Genomic DNA, 24,005 nt, shown 5'->3' on the forward strand with positions numbered 1-24,005 from the left:
GGCTCGAGGTGGTTGTAAGTACAGGAACAACAAAAGACAGGCAGTTGTGGTGGTTCTGTTGGCAACTGGCTTAACAATACTGCATAGAAAATGCATAGTTTCAACACATAGCCAAGTACACTCAGGGAGCAAAAGCTGATGTTGAATTATGTGAGCTGATGACAGACGTATAATAACTTAGCAAAGTGAAAGGCAGTGAGGCAGCTCATCATAAAAATGATTTTATTATCCTAATTGTTATCAGAGGACAGATATCAATTTTTTTACTTTTTACAATATATTACTATCATTAGACTGTTTTATACATTGTTTTATATATTAATAACTTTCAAATAATTTTGTACATGCTTTTGGGACTGACATTCCCTGGTCAGATGAAGCAGAAAAATGAGCAAAAAAGGCACATGATTGCTCCTTGTCCACAGTGAGCAATACAGTCCAAAGAAAACAAAGTACTGAAGTGGTTTGTGTGAGTGCAGGTGAAATGCCTCCCGATCAGATGATGGGCAGCCCCTTTGAAGCCTATTACATGTCTTGCCAGGGCAGCACAATATGTCTGACGCAATTTTCCAAATCACAGCCCAAAATAATCACTTTGATGTGGCAAGTGACCGCAATTATATCTTTTGAATTGCTCGGACGCACTCAAAAAACAAAAACAAAACACACACATTCTCTCTTTCTCATCTCCAAAGATCTGATAGTTTTACAGTAGAAACAAAAGAATTACTAGGATTTTGAACCACCTTCAGGGGCTGCACTGAGGTGTCTTGTTACTCTGTTCTATACATGTAGCTGAATGTCAGAAATGTGGGCCATTTCAAACAGTGCAGCTTGCTGTAATGTCTCTGTGAACGCACAGCTCAGTGGAACACATGAATTGATCATATTCTTCTTTAAGACTCAGTGTTGGAAAGCTCTGTGGACTGAAGAAAGCTCAGTGTACAGTGCAGTCTGCAGTGCGAAATACCACACACTAGCACCACCAGTCCCTGCTCCTCTCTTCGCTGTCCACAGTTTGAGATCCAGCTGTGACTTGAAACACTGCCCACTCTGTCTCGGAGGTTGTTCTCTGGCTTCAGTGCCTGGGATGCTTAATCCAGTTTCGTATCATCCACTTCTGACCGGAGCATCGCTGCACCACCAGACGAAGGCCGAAGTTGGCATCTTTGGACATTTCTACCTCCAAACATCGACCAGTGTCCCTGCTGATGATTGGACCATTCTGCAACAAAAACATGTAAAAATATGACCCAGTTTCCTCATCAGTCTTGCGAAAAAACAGATGGTTGTACTCATTCACAGAATTACTCCCATTCCCCCATACCTGTTGTCATGGGATCAATTACAGTTATAACCCATTCAGTGATAGAAGACTTCAAAACATATACTTCACCATCTTGTTTTAGCCGCCATTACATCTGGTGTGTTTGAAGTGTCACATTGGTGAAGATCAGTGTCAAAAGAGCAGATCATGTGTTTTCTTTTTACCTGTGTGAAATCCCAAAGCCTCTGCGAAATCCTCGAAACAGCATCACATTTTTTCAGACTGGGAGTACGTCCTCTGCCATCATCAACAAGGCATTTAGTGTCAGGCAGGAAGGTGGTCGACCCCAGGGGTCCCAGCTGAAGAAGCCCCTCGGTAGAGTAGCGGGCGAGCTGCAACACAGAGATAACCGATGTGTTACGCCGCTGGACTCAAGTACAATAGCAGCAATCATAGCTGCAACAAACAAATACTTGACTTTTTAGAGAGCACCTCAGTATCTGTGGAAAGCACAAGCTGTACATGACAAAATAAAAAATAAAAGAGAAAACTGAATGCAGTTTGCAATGACACTGTTTGACCATTTTAATCTAATCTTTTTTTGATTATTTACAGCCAATATGTTACAGGAGTTATCTGTTTTACTAGGTGTCTGTCTACTATTAATATTTAAACTGAAATCAATGCCATTAATCATTAATAATTTCATATATGTGATTTTAAAGGTAGTTTACCAACAGCATATGGCGTGTATCCCAGTAGTCAAAAGCTGAGATGGCAGCTACTGAAAGCATGTTTAGCTGGGGTTTTTTCTCTATTTTGATTGGATTTAGCAACTACGTCATTTAATTAATGTATGTTGAATAATTACCAAGATGTCAGTTCATCAAATAGACAGTTTTCATTTACAGGTAAGATAAAAATCAGTAAGTAAATTTCCTTAGCTAAGGCTTGCCGTGGCTGTCTCCCCAGCAAGCTTTCACTTGATGTACCGTAGCTCTCTTGCTTTAATGGTTCAGTTGTGTGTTTCTCCATGACAGAGTGCAGTAAGTGCAACAATGGCTTCAAGAGTCCACAAATTACCCAGCCAGAGTGCAGGCATTGCACTTAGCTTGGTTTCTTAGCTCTGTTCTGTAGTGACTGCAAATTTAAAAAGATATATTTCTATTTATTATCCATGTTTTTTATGTGGTAAAATAGATGTCTAAGAGTCAGATTCGGGTTTTAACTCAGTTTTCGCCAATTAATAGACCATTTATTTTGAAATAGGAAAGGAAGATTCAAAAATTAACTATTTCCTCCATTTACAATCACTAGTGTCCATAAGAGACATGATAATGTCTGCAGAAAACAATGAACCAGGATAATTCACTTCTGTCTTCTCAACTGTGTATGGAGCTTCATCTAAAAGACTGTCTCATTGTTACATGACATTTTGTAGAAAACTACAGTGTACGGAAACCACAGTATGCAGCTTATTAATACTACAATATTTCTCCGAACCAAAACTTGATCCCTAGCTGTTTAATCCTGCACATGAAAGGCTCTGTGATGATACGTATCTATTACGTAAGGATACAGTAGAGGTAGCATTTATTATTTATGGAAGTGATCCTCTCTGAAAAATGATATGCCAAAGATAGGGAGGTCTTCAGTACAGCAGCAGTCCTGCTCTGAGGGAGAACATACTCACATGAGTGTCCTGAATCCCCCACACACACATACACAAGTGCACATACACATCTATTAAAGCAGAGTAGGTACTGCTGCTATGTTATGTGATTTACAGCCCTGGAAGAATTAGTGTAACAGAATGCCTCTGAATCCAGACTGCTTGAAAGCTGACTTATGAACAATGTGTCTTCCAGTGCATCGGCAAACATATGCTACCTGATTTTCTGAAGGTTGGACCAAAAAAATTTGTCATACTTTAGACCCTTTTGCAAATGCAAGTCCTTGTGACTACCATCTCTACACACCTGTAAACGAATCTCTTAAAACTTCAAATTCATACAGTACAGTAGTAGGAAAAACCTTTTCCTGCTGTCCTATACTGATAGTCCTTATTGAAGTACCTTATTTAATCAATTTTAGCATGTGAAAACTCTTTAAACTGATATAACATTTTCTGGGTGGAGGGTTTCTGGAGCATGGAAGGAGAATCTAGAGATGCAGTACGGTAAGTGGCCTGTGTGGGTGTTGCCCCTTGTGAGAAGAGAGACTGCAGGTGGTTTTTAATCCAATATTCTGCCCTGAAGAGCCACTCGGAACAAATAGGAAAACAACTAAGTACCACTTTGTGTGTCAGTCAAGGTTCACTGGAACTGGTTTGGCTGTTCATAAGGATGCCGATAAGGATAATTCTTTGGACTAGGGAATGTCAGACATTTACATAAACACGTTTCAAACTCTCAGACTAATGCAAGACACACAGAACTATTTTTCTGAAGGTGGTAGCCTAAAGGTCATTATTACAGGCTGTTTGATTAAGAATTCTCATGGTATTTTGTGTTGCTATCTTAGGTCTTTCGGGGTTATAACGCTGTAAGCAGATTTATCCATGGTGTAAACTATGACTGGGCACAAGAAAAAACCCACATAATCCTCACTAATACCTGTTTACAGCTCAGTCTGGCAGCCTTTTATACGCTAACACATTTAAAATGGGACCATAACAAATAATTAACGCAAGGAAATGATTCTGCCAAGCCAATTAGCCTGTGCCTCTGCAGCAACATTAGACGCTCCATTGCATTCCTGGCATCTGGAAAGTTTTGGAGCCACTTTTTGGAGGTCAAGCTAATCACGAGTTTCTTAATGATCTCATTAATGGTGCAACGCTGTGACAATGTAAATATAAGATGCTTTGTTTGTACATGGTATTGGGTTGTAATCTCCACATTTCTACCTTTCCAGTACCTTGCTCCACCAGGAAGTTATGAGTACATTTATGCCACAGATTATGGCAAATGAAGGGCTTGGCTTGGGACCTATCACATGTCCTCTCCGTGTGGCACTAGAGTGTGGTGTAACATGGGAGTCTGAGTGAGCGTCCAGCCTTCACATAAACCAATATATGGGGACTTAAGGGGCCCCACAGCATGAGCAGTGCTGAAGGTGTCCATCTGCACCATGCACACCCTAGTGCACCATACATAGTTGGGATTCCTTGTCCCATGATAGAGAACACTGTAGTTTTGCTGTAAGTCATAATCCGTGATATATTGATAGTAACAGTTGACAGTATTAGTAGTTGGCAGAAGTAGTATTAGCCAACAAAAGGTGAAACTCAAATCTCATCAACAGAAAATCCAAGTAAAAAAATGTGTTATTTACTTAAACCGACTAAGCGGTAGTGTGCACATATAGAGCAACGAGGCAGGCTTTGTAGCTCCTTCAGCATGCTTCCACTGCATTATACTATTGGACAAAGGTGAGACATTATCCATGATTTAAATTTCCACTGGGAGAGGCAGCAGAGAGACTCATTCCTCACAAGCACAATAAAGATTTATTCTGGGCAATTATATTTTTTTCATAAGTAAAAGGAGCAATGGTAAAAGGAATGCAAAATCACAGCGTCCCACAAAATTGAATTCGTCCCGCTCTCAGTAATGTCGGTCATCACAGTAATCTAATGATACAAAAACACAAAATTCATCTCCATTTGTTTATTTCTCCAGGGGATCGGGATTAAAAGAGTCAGTGAAGCTTTACATTACTGGACCCCATGGAGCTCTCACTGAAGGAGAAAAGAGGAGAGGCCGGTGAGCTGCTGCTGCTGTTGCTGCTGGCCTCCTTTTTATATTCTCTCATGTGACAGATAATGAACATGTTGCTCACCGGCTGGAGAAGTGGTTTGGAAAAGTGGGAGATGTAAGAAAAATGATACATGAATAGTATTTGCAGGATTTTTCCTCTGGATTGGCTTTTGTTTCACTGCACAAAAGGAAAATACACACAAAAAATACCAAGACAACAGTCTCCCACCCACAGTGCAATTTGTCCTTGTATCTATTCAAGTAAAGGTTATGTTGAACAAATCGATTCTTTTTTCAGCAGCTACTGTATATTCATATAATTACATGCACTCTCACCTGGGAGTGCCCCAGTTTTCTAGTCTTTCCTGCTGAGCAGCTCCAATAGAGCCACTGGAAATGGCGATGCTTTGCTCAGTTGTACTTTTTTTTCCAACTGCTCTCTTTTACCATCAAAAAAATACCAGTGCCTAGTGAGACCTATTTATCAAAACGTACTATCATCTGTACAAAAACAGTACATTCTGGATGCTAGATGGTTGTGAGAGTGCAACTTTGCAATAAACCTCCTTCACTGATTGATTTCAAAGACACATTGCTCTTCTTCTTAGCTGCTAGAAAGTCTAAATTACTTGAATTCATTTGCATAATTCATTTAAATTCATTATTAGAAAAAAACAAAACAAAATAAATCTGAAATGTAAGACATCTATAGATGAGAATGGTACATCAACAGTCATCAAATGTAATATTCGTCATAACAATCATTTTGATCAAATCAAGTCTTGTTTTGGGGAATAAACCTGAGCATAATACTGTGTATTTAAAAGCAATGCAATTCCAGATTTTTTGTATTTAAATGCAGATGTAGAGTAGCACAGAACTGCAATTAGGCATGTTGACTGATGTTTTTCACATTTTTTAATAAGTGGCAACATATCATCTGTGTGCATTTTTAATCTAATTTCATACTCTCCAACTGTAATACTCAGAATTTGTTCTGAATCCTTATCGACTCTGCAGGAGGTTTAAGTGCTAATTGAATAAGAGAGGAGGCAAGACGCAGCCTTATGTTCCTCTCTGAATGGAAAAAATTGAAGAGTTATACTATTTACTATGACTGATGCACATGGATTACTTCATATTCATATGAGCCAAACCTTTATGCTTTGGATAAATGCATTTTGAGCATAGAATGACAGGGCTGCAGTAGGAGCATCCAGCTTTATGTCAAGTTATATTACATATAATCACTTTATTTGTGTTTCTTTCTTTTTCAATATTTACATCCATTATAAGTCTTTGACACAAGGTACACCCACACAGGTTCAGGATATACAATGCGTGGGTGTGTTAAGACCATGTTACACTGTCATCTACCTGAACCTCCTGTTTTTTTGTTGTTGTTGTTGTTGTTGCACCTGATAGTGCGAGACAATTTACACCTTTATGATTCTTAGAAGTGCAAAGTTTGTTGACTTGGAACAGCTTTCAAGCATAAATCCACTCAAATCAACCTCAGATGTGGTTAAAATCAGAAAGAAGGGAACTGAAAACATCTTGTGGGTATGTGCATCCTGATTGAATACACACACACACACACACACACACACACGATCACACGTTTACTTCCATCTACGTAGCTCACATATAGATTTATAATTCACTGCATTTACAAGGTGATTTGGGGTATCATATTATAATCAACCCTCAGTGTGTTTTAGCTCTTGACTATATCACTTAAAAGCTTTAGTAGTGATGTGTGTGGGAGTCTATAGATCTGTTCCATGAGAAGCAATCAGGCAATTATTTTTCTCTCTAGTGCTATTTCCACCAACAGTTATTGAGTAAAATGCAATTTAACTCCTCGGGGGCTTGAAGAGAAGCTTGCATCACATCAACCTGAAGAGAGTTCACAAGTGTTACTGCAGAATATGTTGATTTATGAAACCAAGCACAACTATTTACATTTTCTGAATATGAACACACAAACGGCTCATGGGTGTGGTCTTACCTGGGAGGACATGCCATGGCAGGGGTAGAGGATGGCTTTGTCGTCATCCTCTGAGCCCTGGTCCAGGCAGTAGCCGCTAGCCTTGCTGTTCCTCACCTGTAAGACACAACAGGAGGTACTGTTACTTTAAGACTGCTTGAATTTTTTTCAAGGAGCGACTACTTTGGGAGTTAGAAAGAGACAAGAGAGGGGGTTCTAGTATGGTAGATGGCAGGTGCATAGCCATCAGGATTAAAGGTTGTTTTCCAGGGAGCATTTTAAAGTAATATTTTGACATTTGGGAAATATGTTTATTCATTTTGCTGAGTGTTAGATGAGAATATTATCTGTTCATTTTCTCCAGGAAGGAAGTTATTGCACAAGAAATAGTCCAGCATAGAACCCCCTGTAGGTGGATTTTTGTTTTTTAACTTTTGTACAGTCACATGCTAGCTGTTTTCCTCTGCTTCCTTTTCTCTTTCTCTTTTCTCTTTTCTAAGCTTGACTAGACATCTCCTGGCTGTAGCTTAATTTTTAGTGTACATTACAGTTGTATTGATCTTCTCATCTAACTCTTGGCAAGAATGTGAATAACATATTTCCCAAAATGTTGAACTATGCCTTGAATTCTAAAATTGGACATTAATTATTGCACAAATTATGATGGAGGGGAGGATCTCATTTCTCTCATTCGGTTATTTCAGTAGCATGGCTTTTAATAGAAAAAACTGTTCAATTTACACCTCCCCAAGATGATAATTGAACTGAGATAAGATAATTAAAAATTAATTTAAAAAAAATCACCAGAAACACTGAATCTTGAACATATAAAATATTTTACATGAAAGTGGTAAAATTTAAATATCCTGAATTTTATCCTTAAATATTAGCTACAACTTGCTTCAACCCTAGAAAATATGTATCAGTATTGAAGCTTGTAGGAGTCAAACTCTGGTGTAACATGGTGTTGAAGGATTTGCTCCAACTGCTCATAAGGTACATCTTGCCTACCAGGTGGTCCTGCTGTAGTTACATTTGCTGCAGAATTTAAACAGAAAGCAAATCAATTGCCTTTGTTTATTTGGGATGGCTCTGTTCCCTTGAAACTGACCCACACTTTCATTCCTGCGTGCATGTTACACTGCCTCCTCTCTACCAGATCCATTGTGGCTTGTTCACACAACAGTGATTTCTATTATCCCATAGTGATGCCTGGGCCATGATAGGATATCATCATGCAGGGACCAGTCCCAGTTCTGCCTCTGCCTCTCCTCCAGGCCCCAAGATGGTGGTGTGCACTGAGCATGAGCTTCGGTTCTGTGTGATTTGAATGCGTATGGCTTCATTTCCAGGTTGTGACATATCTATCATGTGCTGTTGTCAGGGAAGGTTCCACCCTGCTGGTCTGGTCAGCATGGCCGAGTGCAGCGCTGATGCTCAGTGACAGATGAGACTCACTTCCGCTGTGGCAGCCATGTGGCAACACAAGGTAACTGTTACCCAGCGTGTCGACAGATCTGAAATAGTGCCACTTAAGTGGCTGCCATTCTGAGGAATCTATTAGCTGGGTGCCAGAGCCAAAACAAGTGGCAGGGGAAACAAAGGCAGTGGTAAAATCACAGAGCTTTGATGAATCTTGAGGATAATTTTATGTGCTCTGACATTGCATTTGCAGACCACTTAGATTTTCCTCTGTTCCTCCATTTTCCATTGTTGAAATTGATATGGGTAAAAATTTTGTGTCTCTACATACCTCAAAATAGTATCTGACTCTGGAGTGTGTTCAATTCTTCAACCTGTCATAATCCTGTTTTCTTCCCCCACTGTGCTGAGTGCGCAGCCATGCTCAAAACAATCAAGTTGGAATGGAAAACTAATAAGTGTTTAATTAAAACTCATTATGAGGAAATTGCGTCTAATCCTGTGTGGTGATGCTGCATTGCTATAGCAACAAGATACCTTTACCTTAAACTGGATATAGTGAATTCATTTCTATTATCTTTAAAGTGTAATCTTTAATGTGGAGAGTATAAGCCTGTCACTGTGATGATGCCTGACTGTTTATCTGTACTCATCAGTTTGTGTTTGATCAATGCATATATGCAAATAGTTTTGTTCCAACTAAAGAGATATCACTAGCTGCTGATAGCTGTGCTGCAGACAAATGTTTTTCAATAAAGACTGCCACAAAAAAGATCCAGATAATGCACAGCTAGTAGTTCTCACCATAAAATTTTGTGTATTTATCAAATTATCTGCCATCCTGTATGCATTCTCTTTAAACCACAGCTCTGTAATAGAATTACAGATGATGATACAGTAGAATTTACATGTTGAGTATTGCCAGTAATCCTGTTAGCAAGTATCTTTCTCACCTCGCCATATGTGATGGTGTTGTTGTAGATCCGCATCTCTGGGTAGACGTGTTCAAGGTACCAGCGGAAATTCCGACACTGGAGTCTCTTCCTTAAGGCCAAACGCTCAGAGACATCCCCAAAATCAACCCCTGGGTTCTGTCAGCAAATTGCAAAAAAACAAAGACAAAATAACTCTTAATTAGAATTATGAATTACATTTACACTACAATTACTGTGATAGTTGTTTTTTTTTATGTTTTTCATATTATTTGTATTTGTCTATGATCACTTAGGAACTTCTACCTTCAGTGAGGTGTGCACGACCTTTCTTATGTCTTTGACAATCCCTGCCACACTTGTGACTATGGGATGTGACTGTGTGACTCAAACTATATTATACACTGAGAATGACTAAGCAAAGAAGTTTAGCATAGAGTAGATAGTGGAGGACTTCAACATGCACAAAGCTCACAGAATGCTACTCAGACAGGTGAATACAACAACAAACTCACTAATGGTTGCAACTCATTCTCCAGAGGAGACCATTGACCACCACTGTGTTGCATAGCAACGTAATAGTGTGTGTGTGAGTGCGTGCACTACACAGTGTGCAAAAACTTTGCATAAACTGTGCAGCCTCTCTTTTTGCTTAGTATGTGTGTTTGTGGGCTGCAGCCACTGTGGACTTTACATTGTTTATACTATATATCTTCATGTTGTCTGGCTTAGAGATGCTTTATTCTCCTAATAATTCAGTAAGAAATATTAGGCCATTTAATTTATGTAGCTTAATAATACTTGTATATCAGTATGTGTATATACAGTACACTGTGTGAATATGCATGAATATGCAAATAAACACATACCCTGTTTGGTCACAGTAAATATATAGTACATGCATATGAAACAACAATGGCCTTCCCTTGACAAAGACTGATTCAAAGACACATACACACATATATCTGGACACACACAGTTGTATTATTACCGGACAGTGTTTCCAGGCAAATACTACTCATCAGTTTCCCCCTCTTTGTTGGAGGCTACAGCCAGCTGCTGAACCTGCTTTCAACATCTGTCTATAATTAATTCTAATTGGAAATGTCCACTTTCCTTTTTTTTTTTTTTTTTTTGTATCCATAAAACGACACTAACAAATGCATTTAATTTCCAGCTAGATGTTGTTTGGTATTGGACTTGGGGCTGGCCACTGTGGTGAATCATAAAGCCCTCCCTCACCAAAGTAATTGTGCTCTCAGTGGGTACCTTACACAATAAGGGGGTAGATGGAATAACCGTAGCATTATGTCTTTGTACTGTACACAAAATAACTCTGCGCCACGGGACAGCCGGGGTAATAACGTGCCATGCCACTGTGTTTGTAATTACACTGGAGAAGGGATGTGGCCTGATTGGCTAGTTTGTCAAAGTTGCTCCCCCTCCCACCCAACATGTCTCCATAATGCACACACATGGCACACACATATTTCCCCAGTTGGCATTTCCTACCTGCATTTAGTGAGTTCTCATGTAATGGTATTTGTGCCAAATTTCTAGACAACACACAGGCATCATCAGCGTATCACAACTCCGTGTCACTGCTACACTGCCCAGTATAATTTTGTTATGAACAGCAGTGTAATGTTTTGGGGAGTGTTCAGAGGTCTTCTCTGATGTCCTTCACTGACAATCATCTCATTCTGCATGGCTGAAGAGGCAATTAGGATTCAATATTAAACTCTTTATTAATGAAAGTAGCTTATTATTTTGCGGCCCATCTCAAAAGACCCTTGAAAGCAATTAAGCTAAAGTGACATGCATGAAAATGGACTGATTGGACATAAGGCTCCTCTCATTCACTTGGTGCACCTCTCTCATCTGTTTGGAGTGAGACTCCACTGCTTCTTTGCTCTGCCTTTATTCTGCCACCAGTGTCAAGGTCAAGTGGGAAGAAATCTGAATTTTGAATTTCTATTGACTTGTGTCTCTTGAGACCCGGACTGCATGTCTGAATGAGCAAGTGAGAATGGAGTACAGGGGGCAACGGGAGCTAGGGGATTGAGTGAGGGAGTGATCTCAGACAGAAAAGAACTTACATTCATGGGAATGTTCCAGGCCATGTAGACGTGGGATTTGTATTCATCCATCCACACCTCAGCAGCCCGCAGGGCATTGCGCTTAGCGTAGTAATCTATGTCATTGTTGTAGGGTTTCTTGGTGCGCTCGATGTGAGCCACTCTGGCACATGGCAGGACTTCCATACTCCCACCACACTGCCACACCTAGACAACAGCAAGAGAGAGTCCATGTTTCAATCAAAAGTGGATTTTCAAAAGGAATTTCTTTACAGAGTTCTATTTAAATTTATATATATATATATATACAATAGAAATGCAGATGTTTTGCAGTGGAAATAAAACAATCACAACTCTTCCAAGCCTTTTGACTCAAAATCGAGCCTACCGAGGCCCAAATATGAAAACATGCCAATTAAATTTCTCCTTTTTCTTTTTCATGAATTAATCACCCTTATGGATTCATTAACAACAAGCAAAAGCAGTCTTTCACCACTCCAAAATATTAAACTTTGGAACACAATGAGCACACTGATAAAGAAATGGATTATGCTGCAGGAGTGGTTTGAGAAAATTGACACACTCAGACTTATTACCATTGTATTGTACCTGACACAAAGTCAAGCTTAAAGCAGTTGCAGTTCTTTTTATTTTTTGGTTCGTTACAACTCGAATCTTATTGTTAGAGTTTAAATCCTGAGACCTTGGAACAAAGCAACATGGCTGCAACAAAGGACAAGCTGTCAATCAAACAGGTTGTAAACACGCCAACATATTAACCAGATTACTTAACCACTTTATGTCAAGTTAAAACCAAAAGTAAGTGTAGCTGTAATGTAATAATCCCTCATTGCACAGGAAAGCTGTGTGCAAAGCCAACTATGTTTAAGTACAGTGGGTGAAACTGAACCTGTAAATTGGTCTGTAAACTGTAATGGATGGAGAACAGAGTTTGGGTGATCATTTTTGTTAAGCTGATTTTTCTAATTTGAGTCTTCTTGATTCTAATTTAGAAGAATTTAGTATGTGGGGGGAAGTAGATAAATACTACCTCTGACTTATTTGACACCTCTAGCCAATAAAGCTACAAAGGCGATGAAGTCACCTTTATATTTTGAAAGTAGCAGGGAGAACACCAAATAATGTCCTGATGACAATCTGCTATTTGTTAAAACCGAAATCGTTTAAAAATTCAGAGCAAGGGGATGATAAATGTTTCTCAGGTTTCCAAAAGGATTAAAGTCCTAACAAGAGTCTCTTCTGTATTTTGCTCTTCAGGTGAAACTCCCGACCACAGAGGATTAAACTGTGAGAGTCACCTTCCTGACTCTGATCCTCGGACACTGCCAGCAAGAGTTCAAGCAGAATCACTGTGAAGATTGAAAGTCACAGGAGAAGCAGCTAGAGCTAACAGTATTTCCTCAAAAAGTGATGATGTGACCGAGGCAGAGAAGCATGTGGCAAACCTGAACAGTGCTCCAGTGTGGTCAGTGTTTGTAAAAAATGCTTTGGACGCAACACTTGAGGGCAGCAGGATTTCTAGAAACTGCATGGGCCTGTTGCTTCATCAGCTGCATGTGGCGGGGACGCTGCCCAGCCTGCAGTGCCTGAAAGGTCTGCAGGAAATCCTTGAGTTGTCAGAGTACACGGAAACAGATGTACCTGAAATTTGGCTGCACATGGCAGAAATCATGTCCCCGATGATATGCAAGGGAGGCATCCCCATGGGAGAGCTGTTCAACCGCATCAAGGACCGTGTTCCTTGTATAATGTCTGGTCTCATGGCAAACATTGTGAACTTGAGCCTCAGAATCGCCCCAAAGGATGTTGAAACCAAATGGAAGAAAGCAGGGCTCAACTGGCAGGATTTCCTCGAGGATGATGAGGATGTGGGGAAATTCCTTGCCCATTGGAGGGTTCAGTTTATGAGCCCACATTTCTGCCTCTCACTCACACCCTATGCCCCCAGCCTTACTCATACCCCTAACCCTCAACCCCACCCTCTACCCACCAAACCCCCCTACACGCATGCACACACAAACACACTATTATCAAATAAAGTATCATAAATTATTCTTGATCTATTAAAAAAATACATTTATATTATTTAATGAAACTGAACACTAACCTGAAATTCAATGGCATAATGTTAATTTTATCAAATATAAAGACAGGTAACAAAAAGAAGAATATGAAGCGAATGTTTGCTGAATTGCATGACAGCTTCAATGAGACAGACACTAAAATGAAGCTCAGCATTAGTTCAATCAGTAAGACTATCTTTATGCTTATTTTTAAATTGATTTGATTTTTTTTCTCTTTTTCATATTCAGTTGATCGAGGGCATTTGCACTATTCATTTCATCCAATTAGATTTTGCCACAACATCTGAGTCAATCATGTCGTTGCTGTCAAACTTTAAAAAAAATTTTCTCCTCTGCTGTCAGCTGTCATTTCTGGGTCATATCAATGCAGTGGTCCTTCCAGTGAGCTAATCAGGGGTCCCGCTCCAGATCTTCAGCTAGACTGTTTTTCACTCCTTCACCACCACTGGTGTCTAAACAATATATTGACAATAATGATGTGACTACTTCCATAAAATGATGACATCACTATGGGGTCTAATCACCAAAGACTCCTCATACATCTCACTAACTTTTTCTGTTGTGCACACAATGTCAAATAAATTCACTTTACTATTTACACCTTTCAATTAGTCTCTCCTGAGTGAAATATGTTTTTGTTTAGCTTGCAAATTGATTCATTTCCTGAAGAACTCAACTTTTTGTCAGTGTACTACATTTTCATGACAGTGCGCCATTATGAGAGACACAGACACAGCTGGGGGTTTTTTTGTTGTTATTGTTTGTTTTTGGTGACATGAGGATGTAAAGGCTATATGTAAAAGTCTTCCCCAATTAATATAAATGCAGAAAAATAATTTTTAAGTAACATGATGCATAGCCTACATTTGTCCAATCAAAAATAATACTCATATCATAACTGTACTATATGTTTGTACATGCATGTTTTTTTTAAGCACTTGCAACGAAGAGGCAGCTAAGACAAATATTTGACATCTTAACAACTTATTGCTGCAGCTCTGATGCTTAAGCCCAGGAGATTAAGCAGAAAAAAAACACATCTTCACACCTTGCCACATGTGAACAAAGTAAATAAATAGAAAAACTGCCAAGGGAAACAGGTAAAAGAAAAAAGGCGTCCTCATGAATGTGTCTTTAACAGTCACATCAAGTTCATAATGTAAAACATACAACAAATATCAATCACAAAGTCTGATTCTGCATGGACACACAGAAATCTGATACTAAATGTCAAATGTCACATATCGACTTTAGAGGGAAGAGGAATACACAACCCCTGTGTATTCTGGGAAAGGATGTTGGCGTGGTGGAGGATCAACATCGAGGCTGTATATAAGAAGGGGATGTGCACACTCTATTTACTGAGGAAGCTGAGATCTTTTAACATGTGCAGCGAGATGTTGGAAATCTTCCACCAGTCTGCTGTGACCAGTGCACTGTACTTCACTGTAGTGTGCTGGAGGAGCAGCAGTGGAGCCGGCAACACCAACAGACTTAACAAACTGATTAAGAAGGCTGGCTCCTTAATTGGCTGCAAACCAGACACCTCTGAAGTAGTGGTGGAGCGGAGGACACTGAACAAAGTGTTATCCATTCTGGATAATCCTGACCACCCTCTTCACTACCTACTAGACAGACAGCGGAGCACTTTCTCTAACAGACTGGCTCAGCTTCTGTCTAACGGAGACCTCTCTGAACCCTCATCTTTATAGTTTCTGTCTCAACCAAACTCCACTCTGTTTTTTTCCTTCACTAACTTTGCTCATGGTGAATTTGCACATCTTTATACTCTACCTCATTGCATTTTTAAAACTTAAACAACTTTGCATACTTGCCTAAAGTAAATAGTATCCTATCCTATTTTTATATTTTATTATATTTATAGTGTATGCTAAGGTTTTTTCTTATATCCTTGTATTGAGCTATTTTATTTTGTTATTTGTTGTGTTTATTTATCTATAGATATATTTCTCTCCTCTAGTCTTGTATGCACAATGAGCACTACACAGAAAAAGTACAAATCATTCTTTACAATAACTTTTACAATAATTTCTCATATCAACTTTTCCTTCTAATTTATCTTTGGCATGGCATACATTTACTTGATGCTGCAATTACAGTTGGTGTTACTCTCCATTATATTCTGCTGAACTGAGTGAAAAAAACGTGTGATAAATGTCTCTGTAAGCCTATGGTCCATAAATACAAAAGCCCTCAGAGAGTTGCCCATGACAACCAGAAAACCCTGATATCTGATTGCTGTCCGTATGGCATAGGGAGTGATATATAAAGCCAGGCAGTAAATATACTTTATGTAATCTCGAAAAACATCCATCACAGCAGAACGTATTGATTGATAGTAGACTGAGGGATGTTCTGACACTCAACCAACATATTTAAGGTAAGGAAATAGTGGCAGGCAGTCACATGGTGGTAAAACAGTCATTTCTCAGAGTGCAGCCAAAGATATGAATTTTAAAACTCTCTGCAAAACAGCATCCTTCATTGATATACAGTATGCAAATCCATGCCATGTGGTGGGAAAGTAGCCCAGCAGTTACACTCGTGCAATGCCATCAGAATGCGACAGCATATGGTAATGTCCTCCAAGCTGTACAAACTGCAGAGCCTCCGCCACCCACAGTCTCTTAATGACGATCACCACAACGGGCACCAGATGTTCTGATCCATTAACTTCTCTCTGAACCCAAAACGAGACCCCCTGCATGGTGTTAAAGGAGAATACTGCTGCAAAACAATTTTCTCAATTACGTCCAAAGCAGGGTTAAAGCCTGCATTGAGCTGACCATGTTTATTTAATGCCATAGTGGTAAATACAGCTCCCAGAACTTGAGGGCATGTGCACAAGAAGCATGTTTGGAGTGGTTTATTCAAACTCTTCACCTCTCTTTACTCCTTTAGTTGTGCTGCTTTGGTTAGTGCCATTGAACTTGGATAACACCACCTTTGTAACCACAATAAGATACCCAAAAGTGCAGGTGTTGATCGCTTCTCCCCCTCCTGTGTGGTTCATTATAGAGTGAAGGCTTTTCAGGTGCAGATTTGATGCATGTGGTGTATTTAACAGTTTTTACAGTCACACCAGGCTTGAGTCACGGTTTGCCTGCATTTTTAGCAATTGTTTGAAAGTTGTCTCTCTCCTTATGTCATCAGCATTTAAGGGAGGGTCACACAAATAACAAGAGGACACATTTTCACTGCAGGTTTATTGTGAATTTTACTGCATTTACTAATGTCATGCAATGTGCAAAGGGAAGGGAAGTTTCTCCACCTCGGGGATGCAGGTTTTATGACAGTGCAGATGGTATTTACAGGACTTACAAGAAAGGTTTTAAAAAATACGACTTTAAGATTATTGTGCAGAAATCTTAATGTGAGCAGATTGAGCAGTCAAAGGCATCAGTTATCCCAAAATAAATAAACCAATGAAAACATTGATCTTACTACTATAATTTAGTTCTTAAAAACAAAAAGGAGCGAGGATTATGAATGAACATTAAAAATTAGTACCAAATCAACAGTGGATGAGAGGTGTGGCTTGTATCCATTAAATTTAAACTTTAACTTGACAATATATAATAATAATAATAATAATAATAATAATAATAATAATAATAATAATAATAATAATAATAATAATAATAATAATAAGTAAATACACTTCAGGCTGCAACTGCACTGATCTTTTCCTGTCACTACATTATTTGATGCATCAGTATCATTACACTATCATTGATTTTCTAAACTTGGCAAACTTATAGAAATCCCACCACTCCAGGAGCTGAAAGAATAATGAGCTGCTACCTTAGTAAATCAGGTTCTACATATGCACACAATGTGGCCACAAACACATTTGTGCTTCATTGTTGTCTTCGTAAATCTGCCCCTGAGTATGTTGAACTGGCTACAGAAAATAGCGGTGGTAAAGGATAGTCTGTTTTCATGTTTAATGTGAATTGTAACAGTATTAGATTATATATTGCTCCAGTTATCTAATAACTAGACCCTAAAATGATTACAAAATAACATTAGGAACATCTGGCTTCAACCCTGTTTTGTCACCTGCAGTGTTCAAACAAGCGGAGCACTTGTTAAGATAGCAAAACGCTAAATCAAATCACCAGAGTAAGCTGTACCAACTTGTGCTCCTGTGGGCAAGCAAGATGTTTGAATCAGTAGAATCAGCCTTGAGCCATATGGCCAAGTGTGCCGCGTTCATGGAAATGAGACACTATCAAACATTTACCAAGTCCCAATTATCATAATTTACATGTTTCTGTAATGCTCAAGGGTGTATTAAAGCTTTTGTTTAATTGTATGTTAATAAAGGCATTTGAGGCATCTGTCCTCTGTTTTTCTCTTATCCTGAAACCCTTTTTTGCCCCCTCTGTATCAGTAGTGGAGTAGCTTGCCAGAGCTGACCCAAGCTTTAACACCTTCATTGACTGACTGACCCCTCATCTTCACTGCTGATGAACCACAGTGACCCTGGCCTAAAAAAATCCATTAGTACTTTTAAAGTAAGCTTTACCTACTTTGCTGCAGCCCATGACAAGTGCTGCTTTTCCACAATAGCCTTCATGGTTGATGCATTTATGTAGGTGTAAGTGCAATACCAATTTAATGGTAAGTCTTTTGTTCTTGCAGATTCCACACATCACCTTTTGTACGATAGTAAGCCCTGTGTAATGCCGTCTTTCTTTGGTTTTCCAGGTTTCCTCTTTAAAATCAATACTGTGAGTGTGAGGGTATATGTGTGGGAATGTATCTATGCGTGTCAAGTGCTTGTGGATATGTACGTGGAGCACTCATGGATAATTGAAAATGTGTATATGTGTAATTGCAGTTAGCAGTTTGCCCGGCACTTAACAGCAAATTGAAGATCAATATTTTCTCAACCACTATTTCCAGAAGGTCAGAAACCTAAAAGCTAACTAGGCTTGTGAAACAGGCTAAGGTTTCTTTGCATCAAATGACTCTTCATGTGGTGTCAAGAAAGACAGATTATTTTCACATTTACATCCATATATTTTAATATGTCAGGTGTTTCTTTTATTTTTTCATATAGCAGCACAAATTTGACATGAACAAATAAAGGCCAGCCCCAAAAACAGGCCAGAGAAAAAACAAGGGGGGATAGACTCCTGGTGCCAGTTAAGCATAAATAGTAGTTACCTGGATGTAACTCCAGTTCTATGACTAGCCCTCTAGCCGACCATCACAGAGAGGGGAGAGGGATGGAGGAGTCGCAGTATCATTTAAATATGGGGATAATGGTGCATATTTTAATAATGAAGGCAGCGACACTACATGAGCATGGGTAACCAGGGTAACCAGTTGAACTTGTCTAAGCCAGCGAGCATACATCCATGAGCATGCTACCCGCATGTTCCGCACATTGGAGTAAGTGGATTACTGGTAATGCAGTAACAAAAATTTAATAGAGCAAACGGAAGCAGATCAGAATGGAGGCTTCATACTAAAATATGAGCAAATATACTTATCAAACAGAGGGAATTAGAGATAAAGGCCTATGTCTAAAATAAGCCTGCTTCCAATAAAGGACTGCTACCCTCAGCAGTTGAGGTAAATAAAGGCCCCGGCCAATATTAGAGGAAATATAGGATATGTCACAACATGGTGTGCTATAAATCAAATGCTAAGTAATCTGCTAGAAACTATTTAATGTGATATCAAACCAAGCACAATGTGATGTAATTTGCCAATTTTGTAAGCTGTTACTTTTAGGGCAATGGAAGAAAAAGACACCAAGACTGTGTCAGTGCTGGAAAAAAAGAGAGCATGGCTGCTTAAAATGAGCTGCTGTAGGTTCTTACATACATGCTAAGCTCTGTTTACCTCTGACAGTAGGCAGAGTCTGCGAGGCTGTGTGTTTATCTTATGTGGTTTAACTTGATCGTTGATATCCCTCAGTGTCAGTGTGACTGATTATCTGTGTTTGTACAAAGTATGAGCATGCGTGATGGTGACAAAAGTATTTGAGATGCAAAAATCACATTATATCAGAAAAGCCATATCTCCTCCACAGCTTATGTACATGTATAGATTGCTGAAAAATTGGACACCTCCAAGATGACAGTTACAGGGTTGAATGTAATTGTGCCCCTACATGTTGGATGTAATATTCTATCTGTGATGCTCTTCTGAAAGACACTGAGATAAACATTATTATTACATCCACTGCAGTGTTTGCATTTGTTGATATCTGACTGTGGACATGAGCATGGTGGTTACTTCTCCAACCGCCTTCAACAGACTCTTTCACTAGTCAGAAATTCTGTTTGAGATTTGGTGTTCTGAACTACTTGACCCTACTGTTTTTCCATACGTGGGTGTTTGAACCAAAAATAACCCTGATTTTAAAAAACACAAAACAATAGAGGCTGCATTGGTCCAGTTTGAGTAATATATCCATGCTTTTCAAGACTTATTAGAGGCTAAAACACTGCACAGCTGTTAATAATGCTATGATACTATTATGGTACAATTACATAATTTTCATTACAAGGTATCTACCAGAAATGTGTGCTTACATATGTGCTTTACACATGTCTGATAGGTCAACAAAGTGCCTTGCAGCAAAAGTTGAGCCAGGTTAAAGGCTAGAGCCTCTACAGTCATAGCAGTGGTCCCATTGAAATGAATGAGGAGAATGTGTTTGTTTGTCTGAACCCAAAGACTCAACCTTATCCCATCTGCTTGTGGTCTTGACCTGGCAGGGCCTGTCAACTGCTTGGTATGCAAATATATTATATACTACATTTATTGTAGTTGCTAGCTAAACTGTTACCAGCCATTGTTGACACAGTTCACCATCCCTCAATTTACAGGTTTCCCTGTAGATGTGGGATGTGTAACAGACAATAGAGAACATTTAGTTACAATATAACCTTTATTCTTTGAACTAAGAGACTATCTGCTGATGTGAAGAGCTAATTACAAACCATCGCTTACACAACAGGGGAGAAGATTTTAATTTAACTTCATATTATAATTTAACTTCTGCTGCACTTAGTGATCAATTTGAACACCTCATTACTGAAATAAATTATCATACCACATTTACAATCCTTAAATGTTACAACATGGTACAAGACATTTGCAGGGAGTCAACTCAGTCTTTGAAGATCATCAATGCAGATGTGACCTTTTTCAACACATGAGAGAAGCACTGATCTGATGACTTGGAGGAAAAACAGGTGGCGCTCAGCAGATTGCTGACTGAAATGGTGTGTCACATTCCTGGACTGCTCATCACTTGCAGCCTGTATCTTTATAACCAAGGCTTTAGTCATAGCGTTAGCAAAGGAAATCAGACCAAGTGTCAGATTTTTTCCCCCCTAATAATGATGATGTTTGTGCTCTTTTGCTCAGTCTGGAAACATATTAACTCCATGCTGAGAGCACCTTTGCTAACGACAGGGTCTCGCTTCATGTTACCATATTGCAAATCACTGAACTATAGGTGAAGCCATTCATGCTAATTACACTGAGCTTTTCTATTCATAAGATAATTTAACTTCTACTGTACTTAGTGACCAGTTTGAACACCTCATTATTGAAATAAATGATCATATAACATGTACAATCCTGAAGAAAATAAATGTTCCACCATCACGAAGAAAGGTCAATTAATTTCAGATGAATGTTCAGTCAGATTAGTAAGAAGTAAAAAAAAAAAAATTTAAAAAAAAAAAAAAAAAACAGGGTACAGTGCTTCACCTGGGAGCAACATACAGCATTTGCAAATTGTACCTTTTAAATATTGTAATATTATGGAAATATAATCAAATCTAAATACCAAATAAGATTGTTTTAATCTTCTACCTCGTTTGACATCCCACACACAGGTCCTCAGGATTACGTTTTGTGAAGTCCTTTTGGCACTGACCCTTCACTTAACACAGAGCACTTTGATGTAGTGGTAATGTAATTGCTAATTTAATTTAATTGTCGCTGTACATGCAGTTAGTTGATTGCAGCTGGACCATTTGCGTAATAAGCTCCACGGGGCAACACAAAACATCAGCCATAAAAAGCATAAAAGCTATTAACAGCAGTAAACAGGTTTCCATCAGCTCCATTACACAACACCATCAGCAAAACAGGAAACAGGAATGCGGGACATGGGGGCTTACTGTATGACAGGTATGTGGATGACCAGTTTCATGACAGCACTGATGATTGACCATCACAGGTTATGAAACCTCTGGATAACATTTTGAACAATAATAATGGAGCCCAATAATAATCAGTGGGCCCAGATCAGAAGTACTTTGCAGGTGGCTGAATCAACCATAAACCAGTCAGAAGCCCTAAACTAAACATTTATTATCCATTTAACTTTATGTTGTCATCTATGAATAGTGTAGCTCATTGTTGACAATATCTAAACCTTCCATGTTGTTCACTGACTGCTTATGTGGTTTCCAGACTTTCATCTCATGAAGTAAAACAAATTGGATCTGGCTGCGTTGGGTTCCAGTTGCACAACCGCTCAGTTTCAGTTTCAGTGTCGACAGAAAATGTTTCAGCAGCCATATTTCTAAAATAGTTTAAGAGTTTTACAAGCACATTGAATTCATGTTTGCAATTCATTTAGATGGTTTTAACAGATGCTTTGCAGCTATACTGTAATATGACAACATTTTTGCACCTCTAATTTTCTCTATGACCACTCATTTTAGATGTCAGTATAGCCGATCACACAGCACTGCTGTTGTCGGTATTTTTGTTTATCATGTCTGACAATGTCATGAAAAACAAGTTTTGCTGTGTATGTGTGAAGATGAAGTCAGGGAGAAGTGAAAATCCTCATTAAATATTAATCTTGTGTCAATTGCCAACAAATATAAACATTTATATACATTGACAGTGATTTTCACACTTCAAAGACATGAGTTGCTCCAACAAAAACAGACGGGTGCGTAAAGACAGCAGAGCAGAGAAATGAGCCATGCATGTGCTGCGAGTGAGATGCAGACCGGGTGACCATTGCAGCAATGGCTACAATGGCAGTGGATTGTCTCCGGCAGCTGAGGCAAAACTGAAACACGATGAAGCCGCATCCAGTGGACACTGAAGTCACATAGGAAGTGCAAATTAGACATATACACAATTAGGCTACTTCTCTAAAGTGGTGTCCTTTGAAATTATTGATGCAAGGAATTCTAGGCCTCTGACCAGACATATCACAGACTGGACCTATTGAGTATACTATGGTCTGTGCCTTTATATCCCACCAGTGTAACCTTTACTGAAACTGCAAGCATGATTTTGCCAATTAGTCTTTTTCTCAGTGAGTGGTCAAAATGGAAAATAGGACAGAGGGGAGGGACTCTGTAGCAGCATAGAGCCCACACTGAAATGATGAAAGGGTGGGCTGAGGTCATGCAGACTTAATATTATGTCTCATCTTACTAGTCAGCTGAGGTATTTGACAGACATGGAAAAGGAAATTATCCTGCAGTGACAAACAGAGGCCTCAGGTTTGCCCAAATGAGTGTGGCAGTAGCTTGGGGTCAACCAGAGTTCATCTCCACGTTTCTCAGATATTCTGTGTGCAAGACCGACACAGCTCAGCCACGAAGAGATAGATAGATGGGTGTTAAGATATTTGAACATCAGCAAAAGGCAGATTATCTGGACCTATTTTACTGAACACTGAAGGATCAACTGATTCACAGGGTTTATTGATCATTTCAAAAAGGAGAAGAGAAGACTCCTGCTGTCAGCAACACAAACACACAGAACTGCGTCCTGATGTTTCTTCTTCTTCTTCTACTGGGACATTTTCACAGGGAAATCTTTAACGTTTGGTACAGAGTTTTGCATCAAAATATATTTTTGTCGTTTTGGTGTTTGACAGGTTCAAAATTTTCCAAATCTGTCTTAAAACATCAGTCAGGTGCCCATATGAACACTGAAAGGGTTGTTTGTTTCCCTCACTGTAATCATCTGCAGCCCAAATCCACAGTGTGATCAGTCATTTTGTGCAAAAATGCATTTAAACGTTTATCTGCAGCTTATATGAGGCTTCAGCAGTGTGAGTTAGTCATATCAAGTGGATATCTGCCACATTTACAGTCTTTTTAGCATTAAATTCCCTCTTTGTGTTTCCTCGGACAGTGTTTCTCTGTTGAGCTGCAGTGGGAATATAGTAACAAAAAGAGGGACTTTGGCACTAAAAAGACTGTAACATTGAAAGATATCTACTTGATTTGACTCATTTGGACGGCTGAAGCTTCATAGTAGCTTCAAATAAACCTTTAAATACAATTTTTCACAGTAGGAGGACTGTGGATTTTGTCCCCATCACTTATATTGTATGTGCATTATGAAGGGATCTTCTAATGGTCAGTATGAACAGGAGGAATGATTACAGCAAGAAAAACTTATTTTGATGTTT

At 39.1% G+C, this 24,005-nt stretch overlaps 1 protein-coding gene across 3 annotated transcripts in view; it reads right to left on the minus strand.

Annotated features, from left to right (window-relative positions):
* Positions 1 to 266: 266 nt before the first annotated feature.
* Positions 267 to 24,005, minus strand: part of galnt9 (polypeptide N-acetylgalactosaminyltransferase 9) — a 97,027-nt gene continuing 73,288 nt past the window's right edge. For 2 of the 3 annotated variants that reach the window (XM_042420042.1, XM_042420041.1), the window contains 5 exons: positions 11,472 to 11,657; positions 9,394 to 9,531; positions 7,040 to 7,135; positions 1,492 to 1,659; positions 267 to 1,225 (listed from right to left, as the gene is read on the minus strand). In XM_042420042.1, the coding sequence (XP_042275976.1) occupies positions 1,079 to 1,225; positions 1,492 to 1,659; positions 7,040 to 7,135; positions 9,394 to 9,531; positions 11,472 to 11,657 (735 nt within the window). In that variant the 3' untranslated portion in view covers positions 267 to 1,078. The remainder of the gene's footprint in view (positions 1,226 to 1,491; positions 1,660 to 7,039; positions 7,136 to 9,393; positions 9,532 to 11,471; positions 11,658 to 24,005) is intronic. The other variant, XM_042420040.1, reaches the window with a different exon arrangement.

This window comes from Thunnus maccoyii, chromosome 9 (genome assembly GCF_910596095.1).
Source record: "Thunnus maccoyii chromosome 9, fThuMac1.1, whole genome shotgun sequence".
Taxonomy (NCBI): domain Eukaryota; kingdom Metazoa; phylum Chordata; class Actinopteri; order Scombriformes; family Scombridae; genus Thunnus; species Thunnus maccoyii.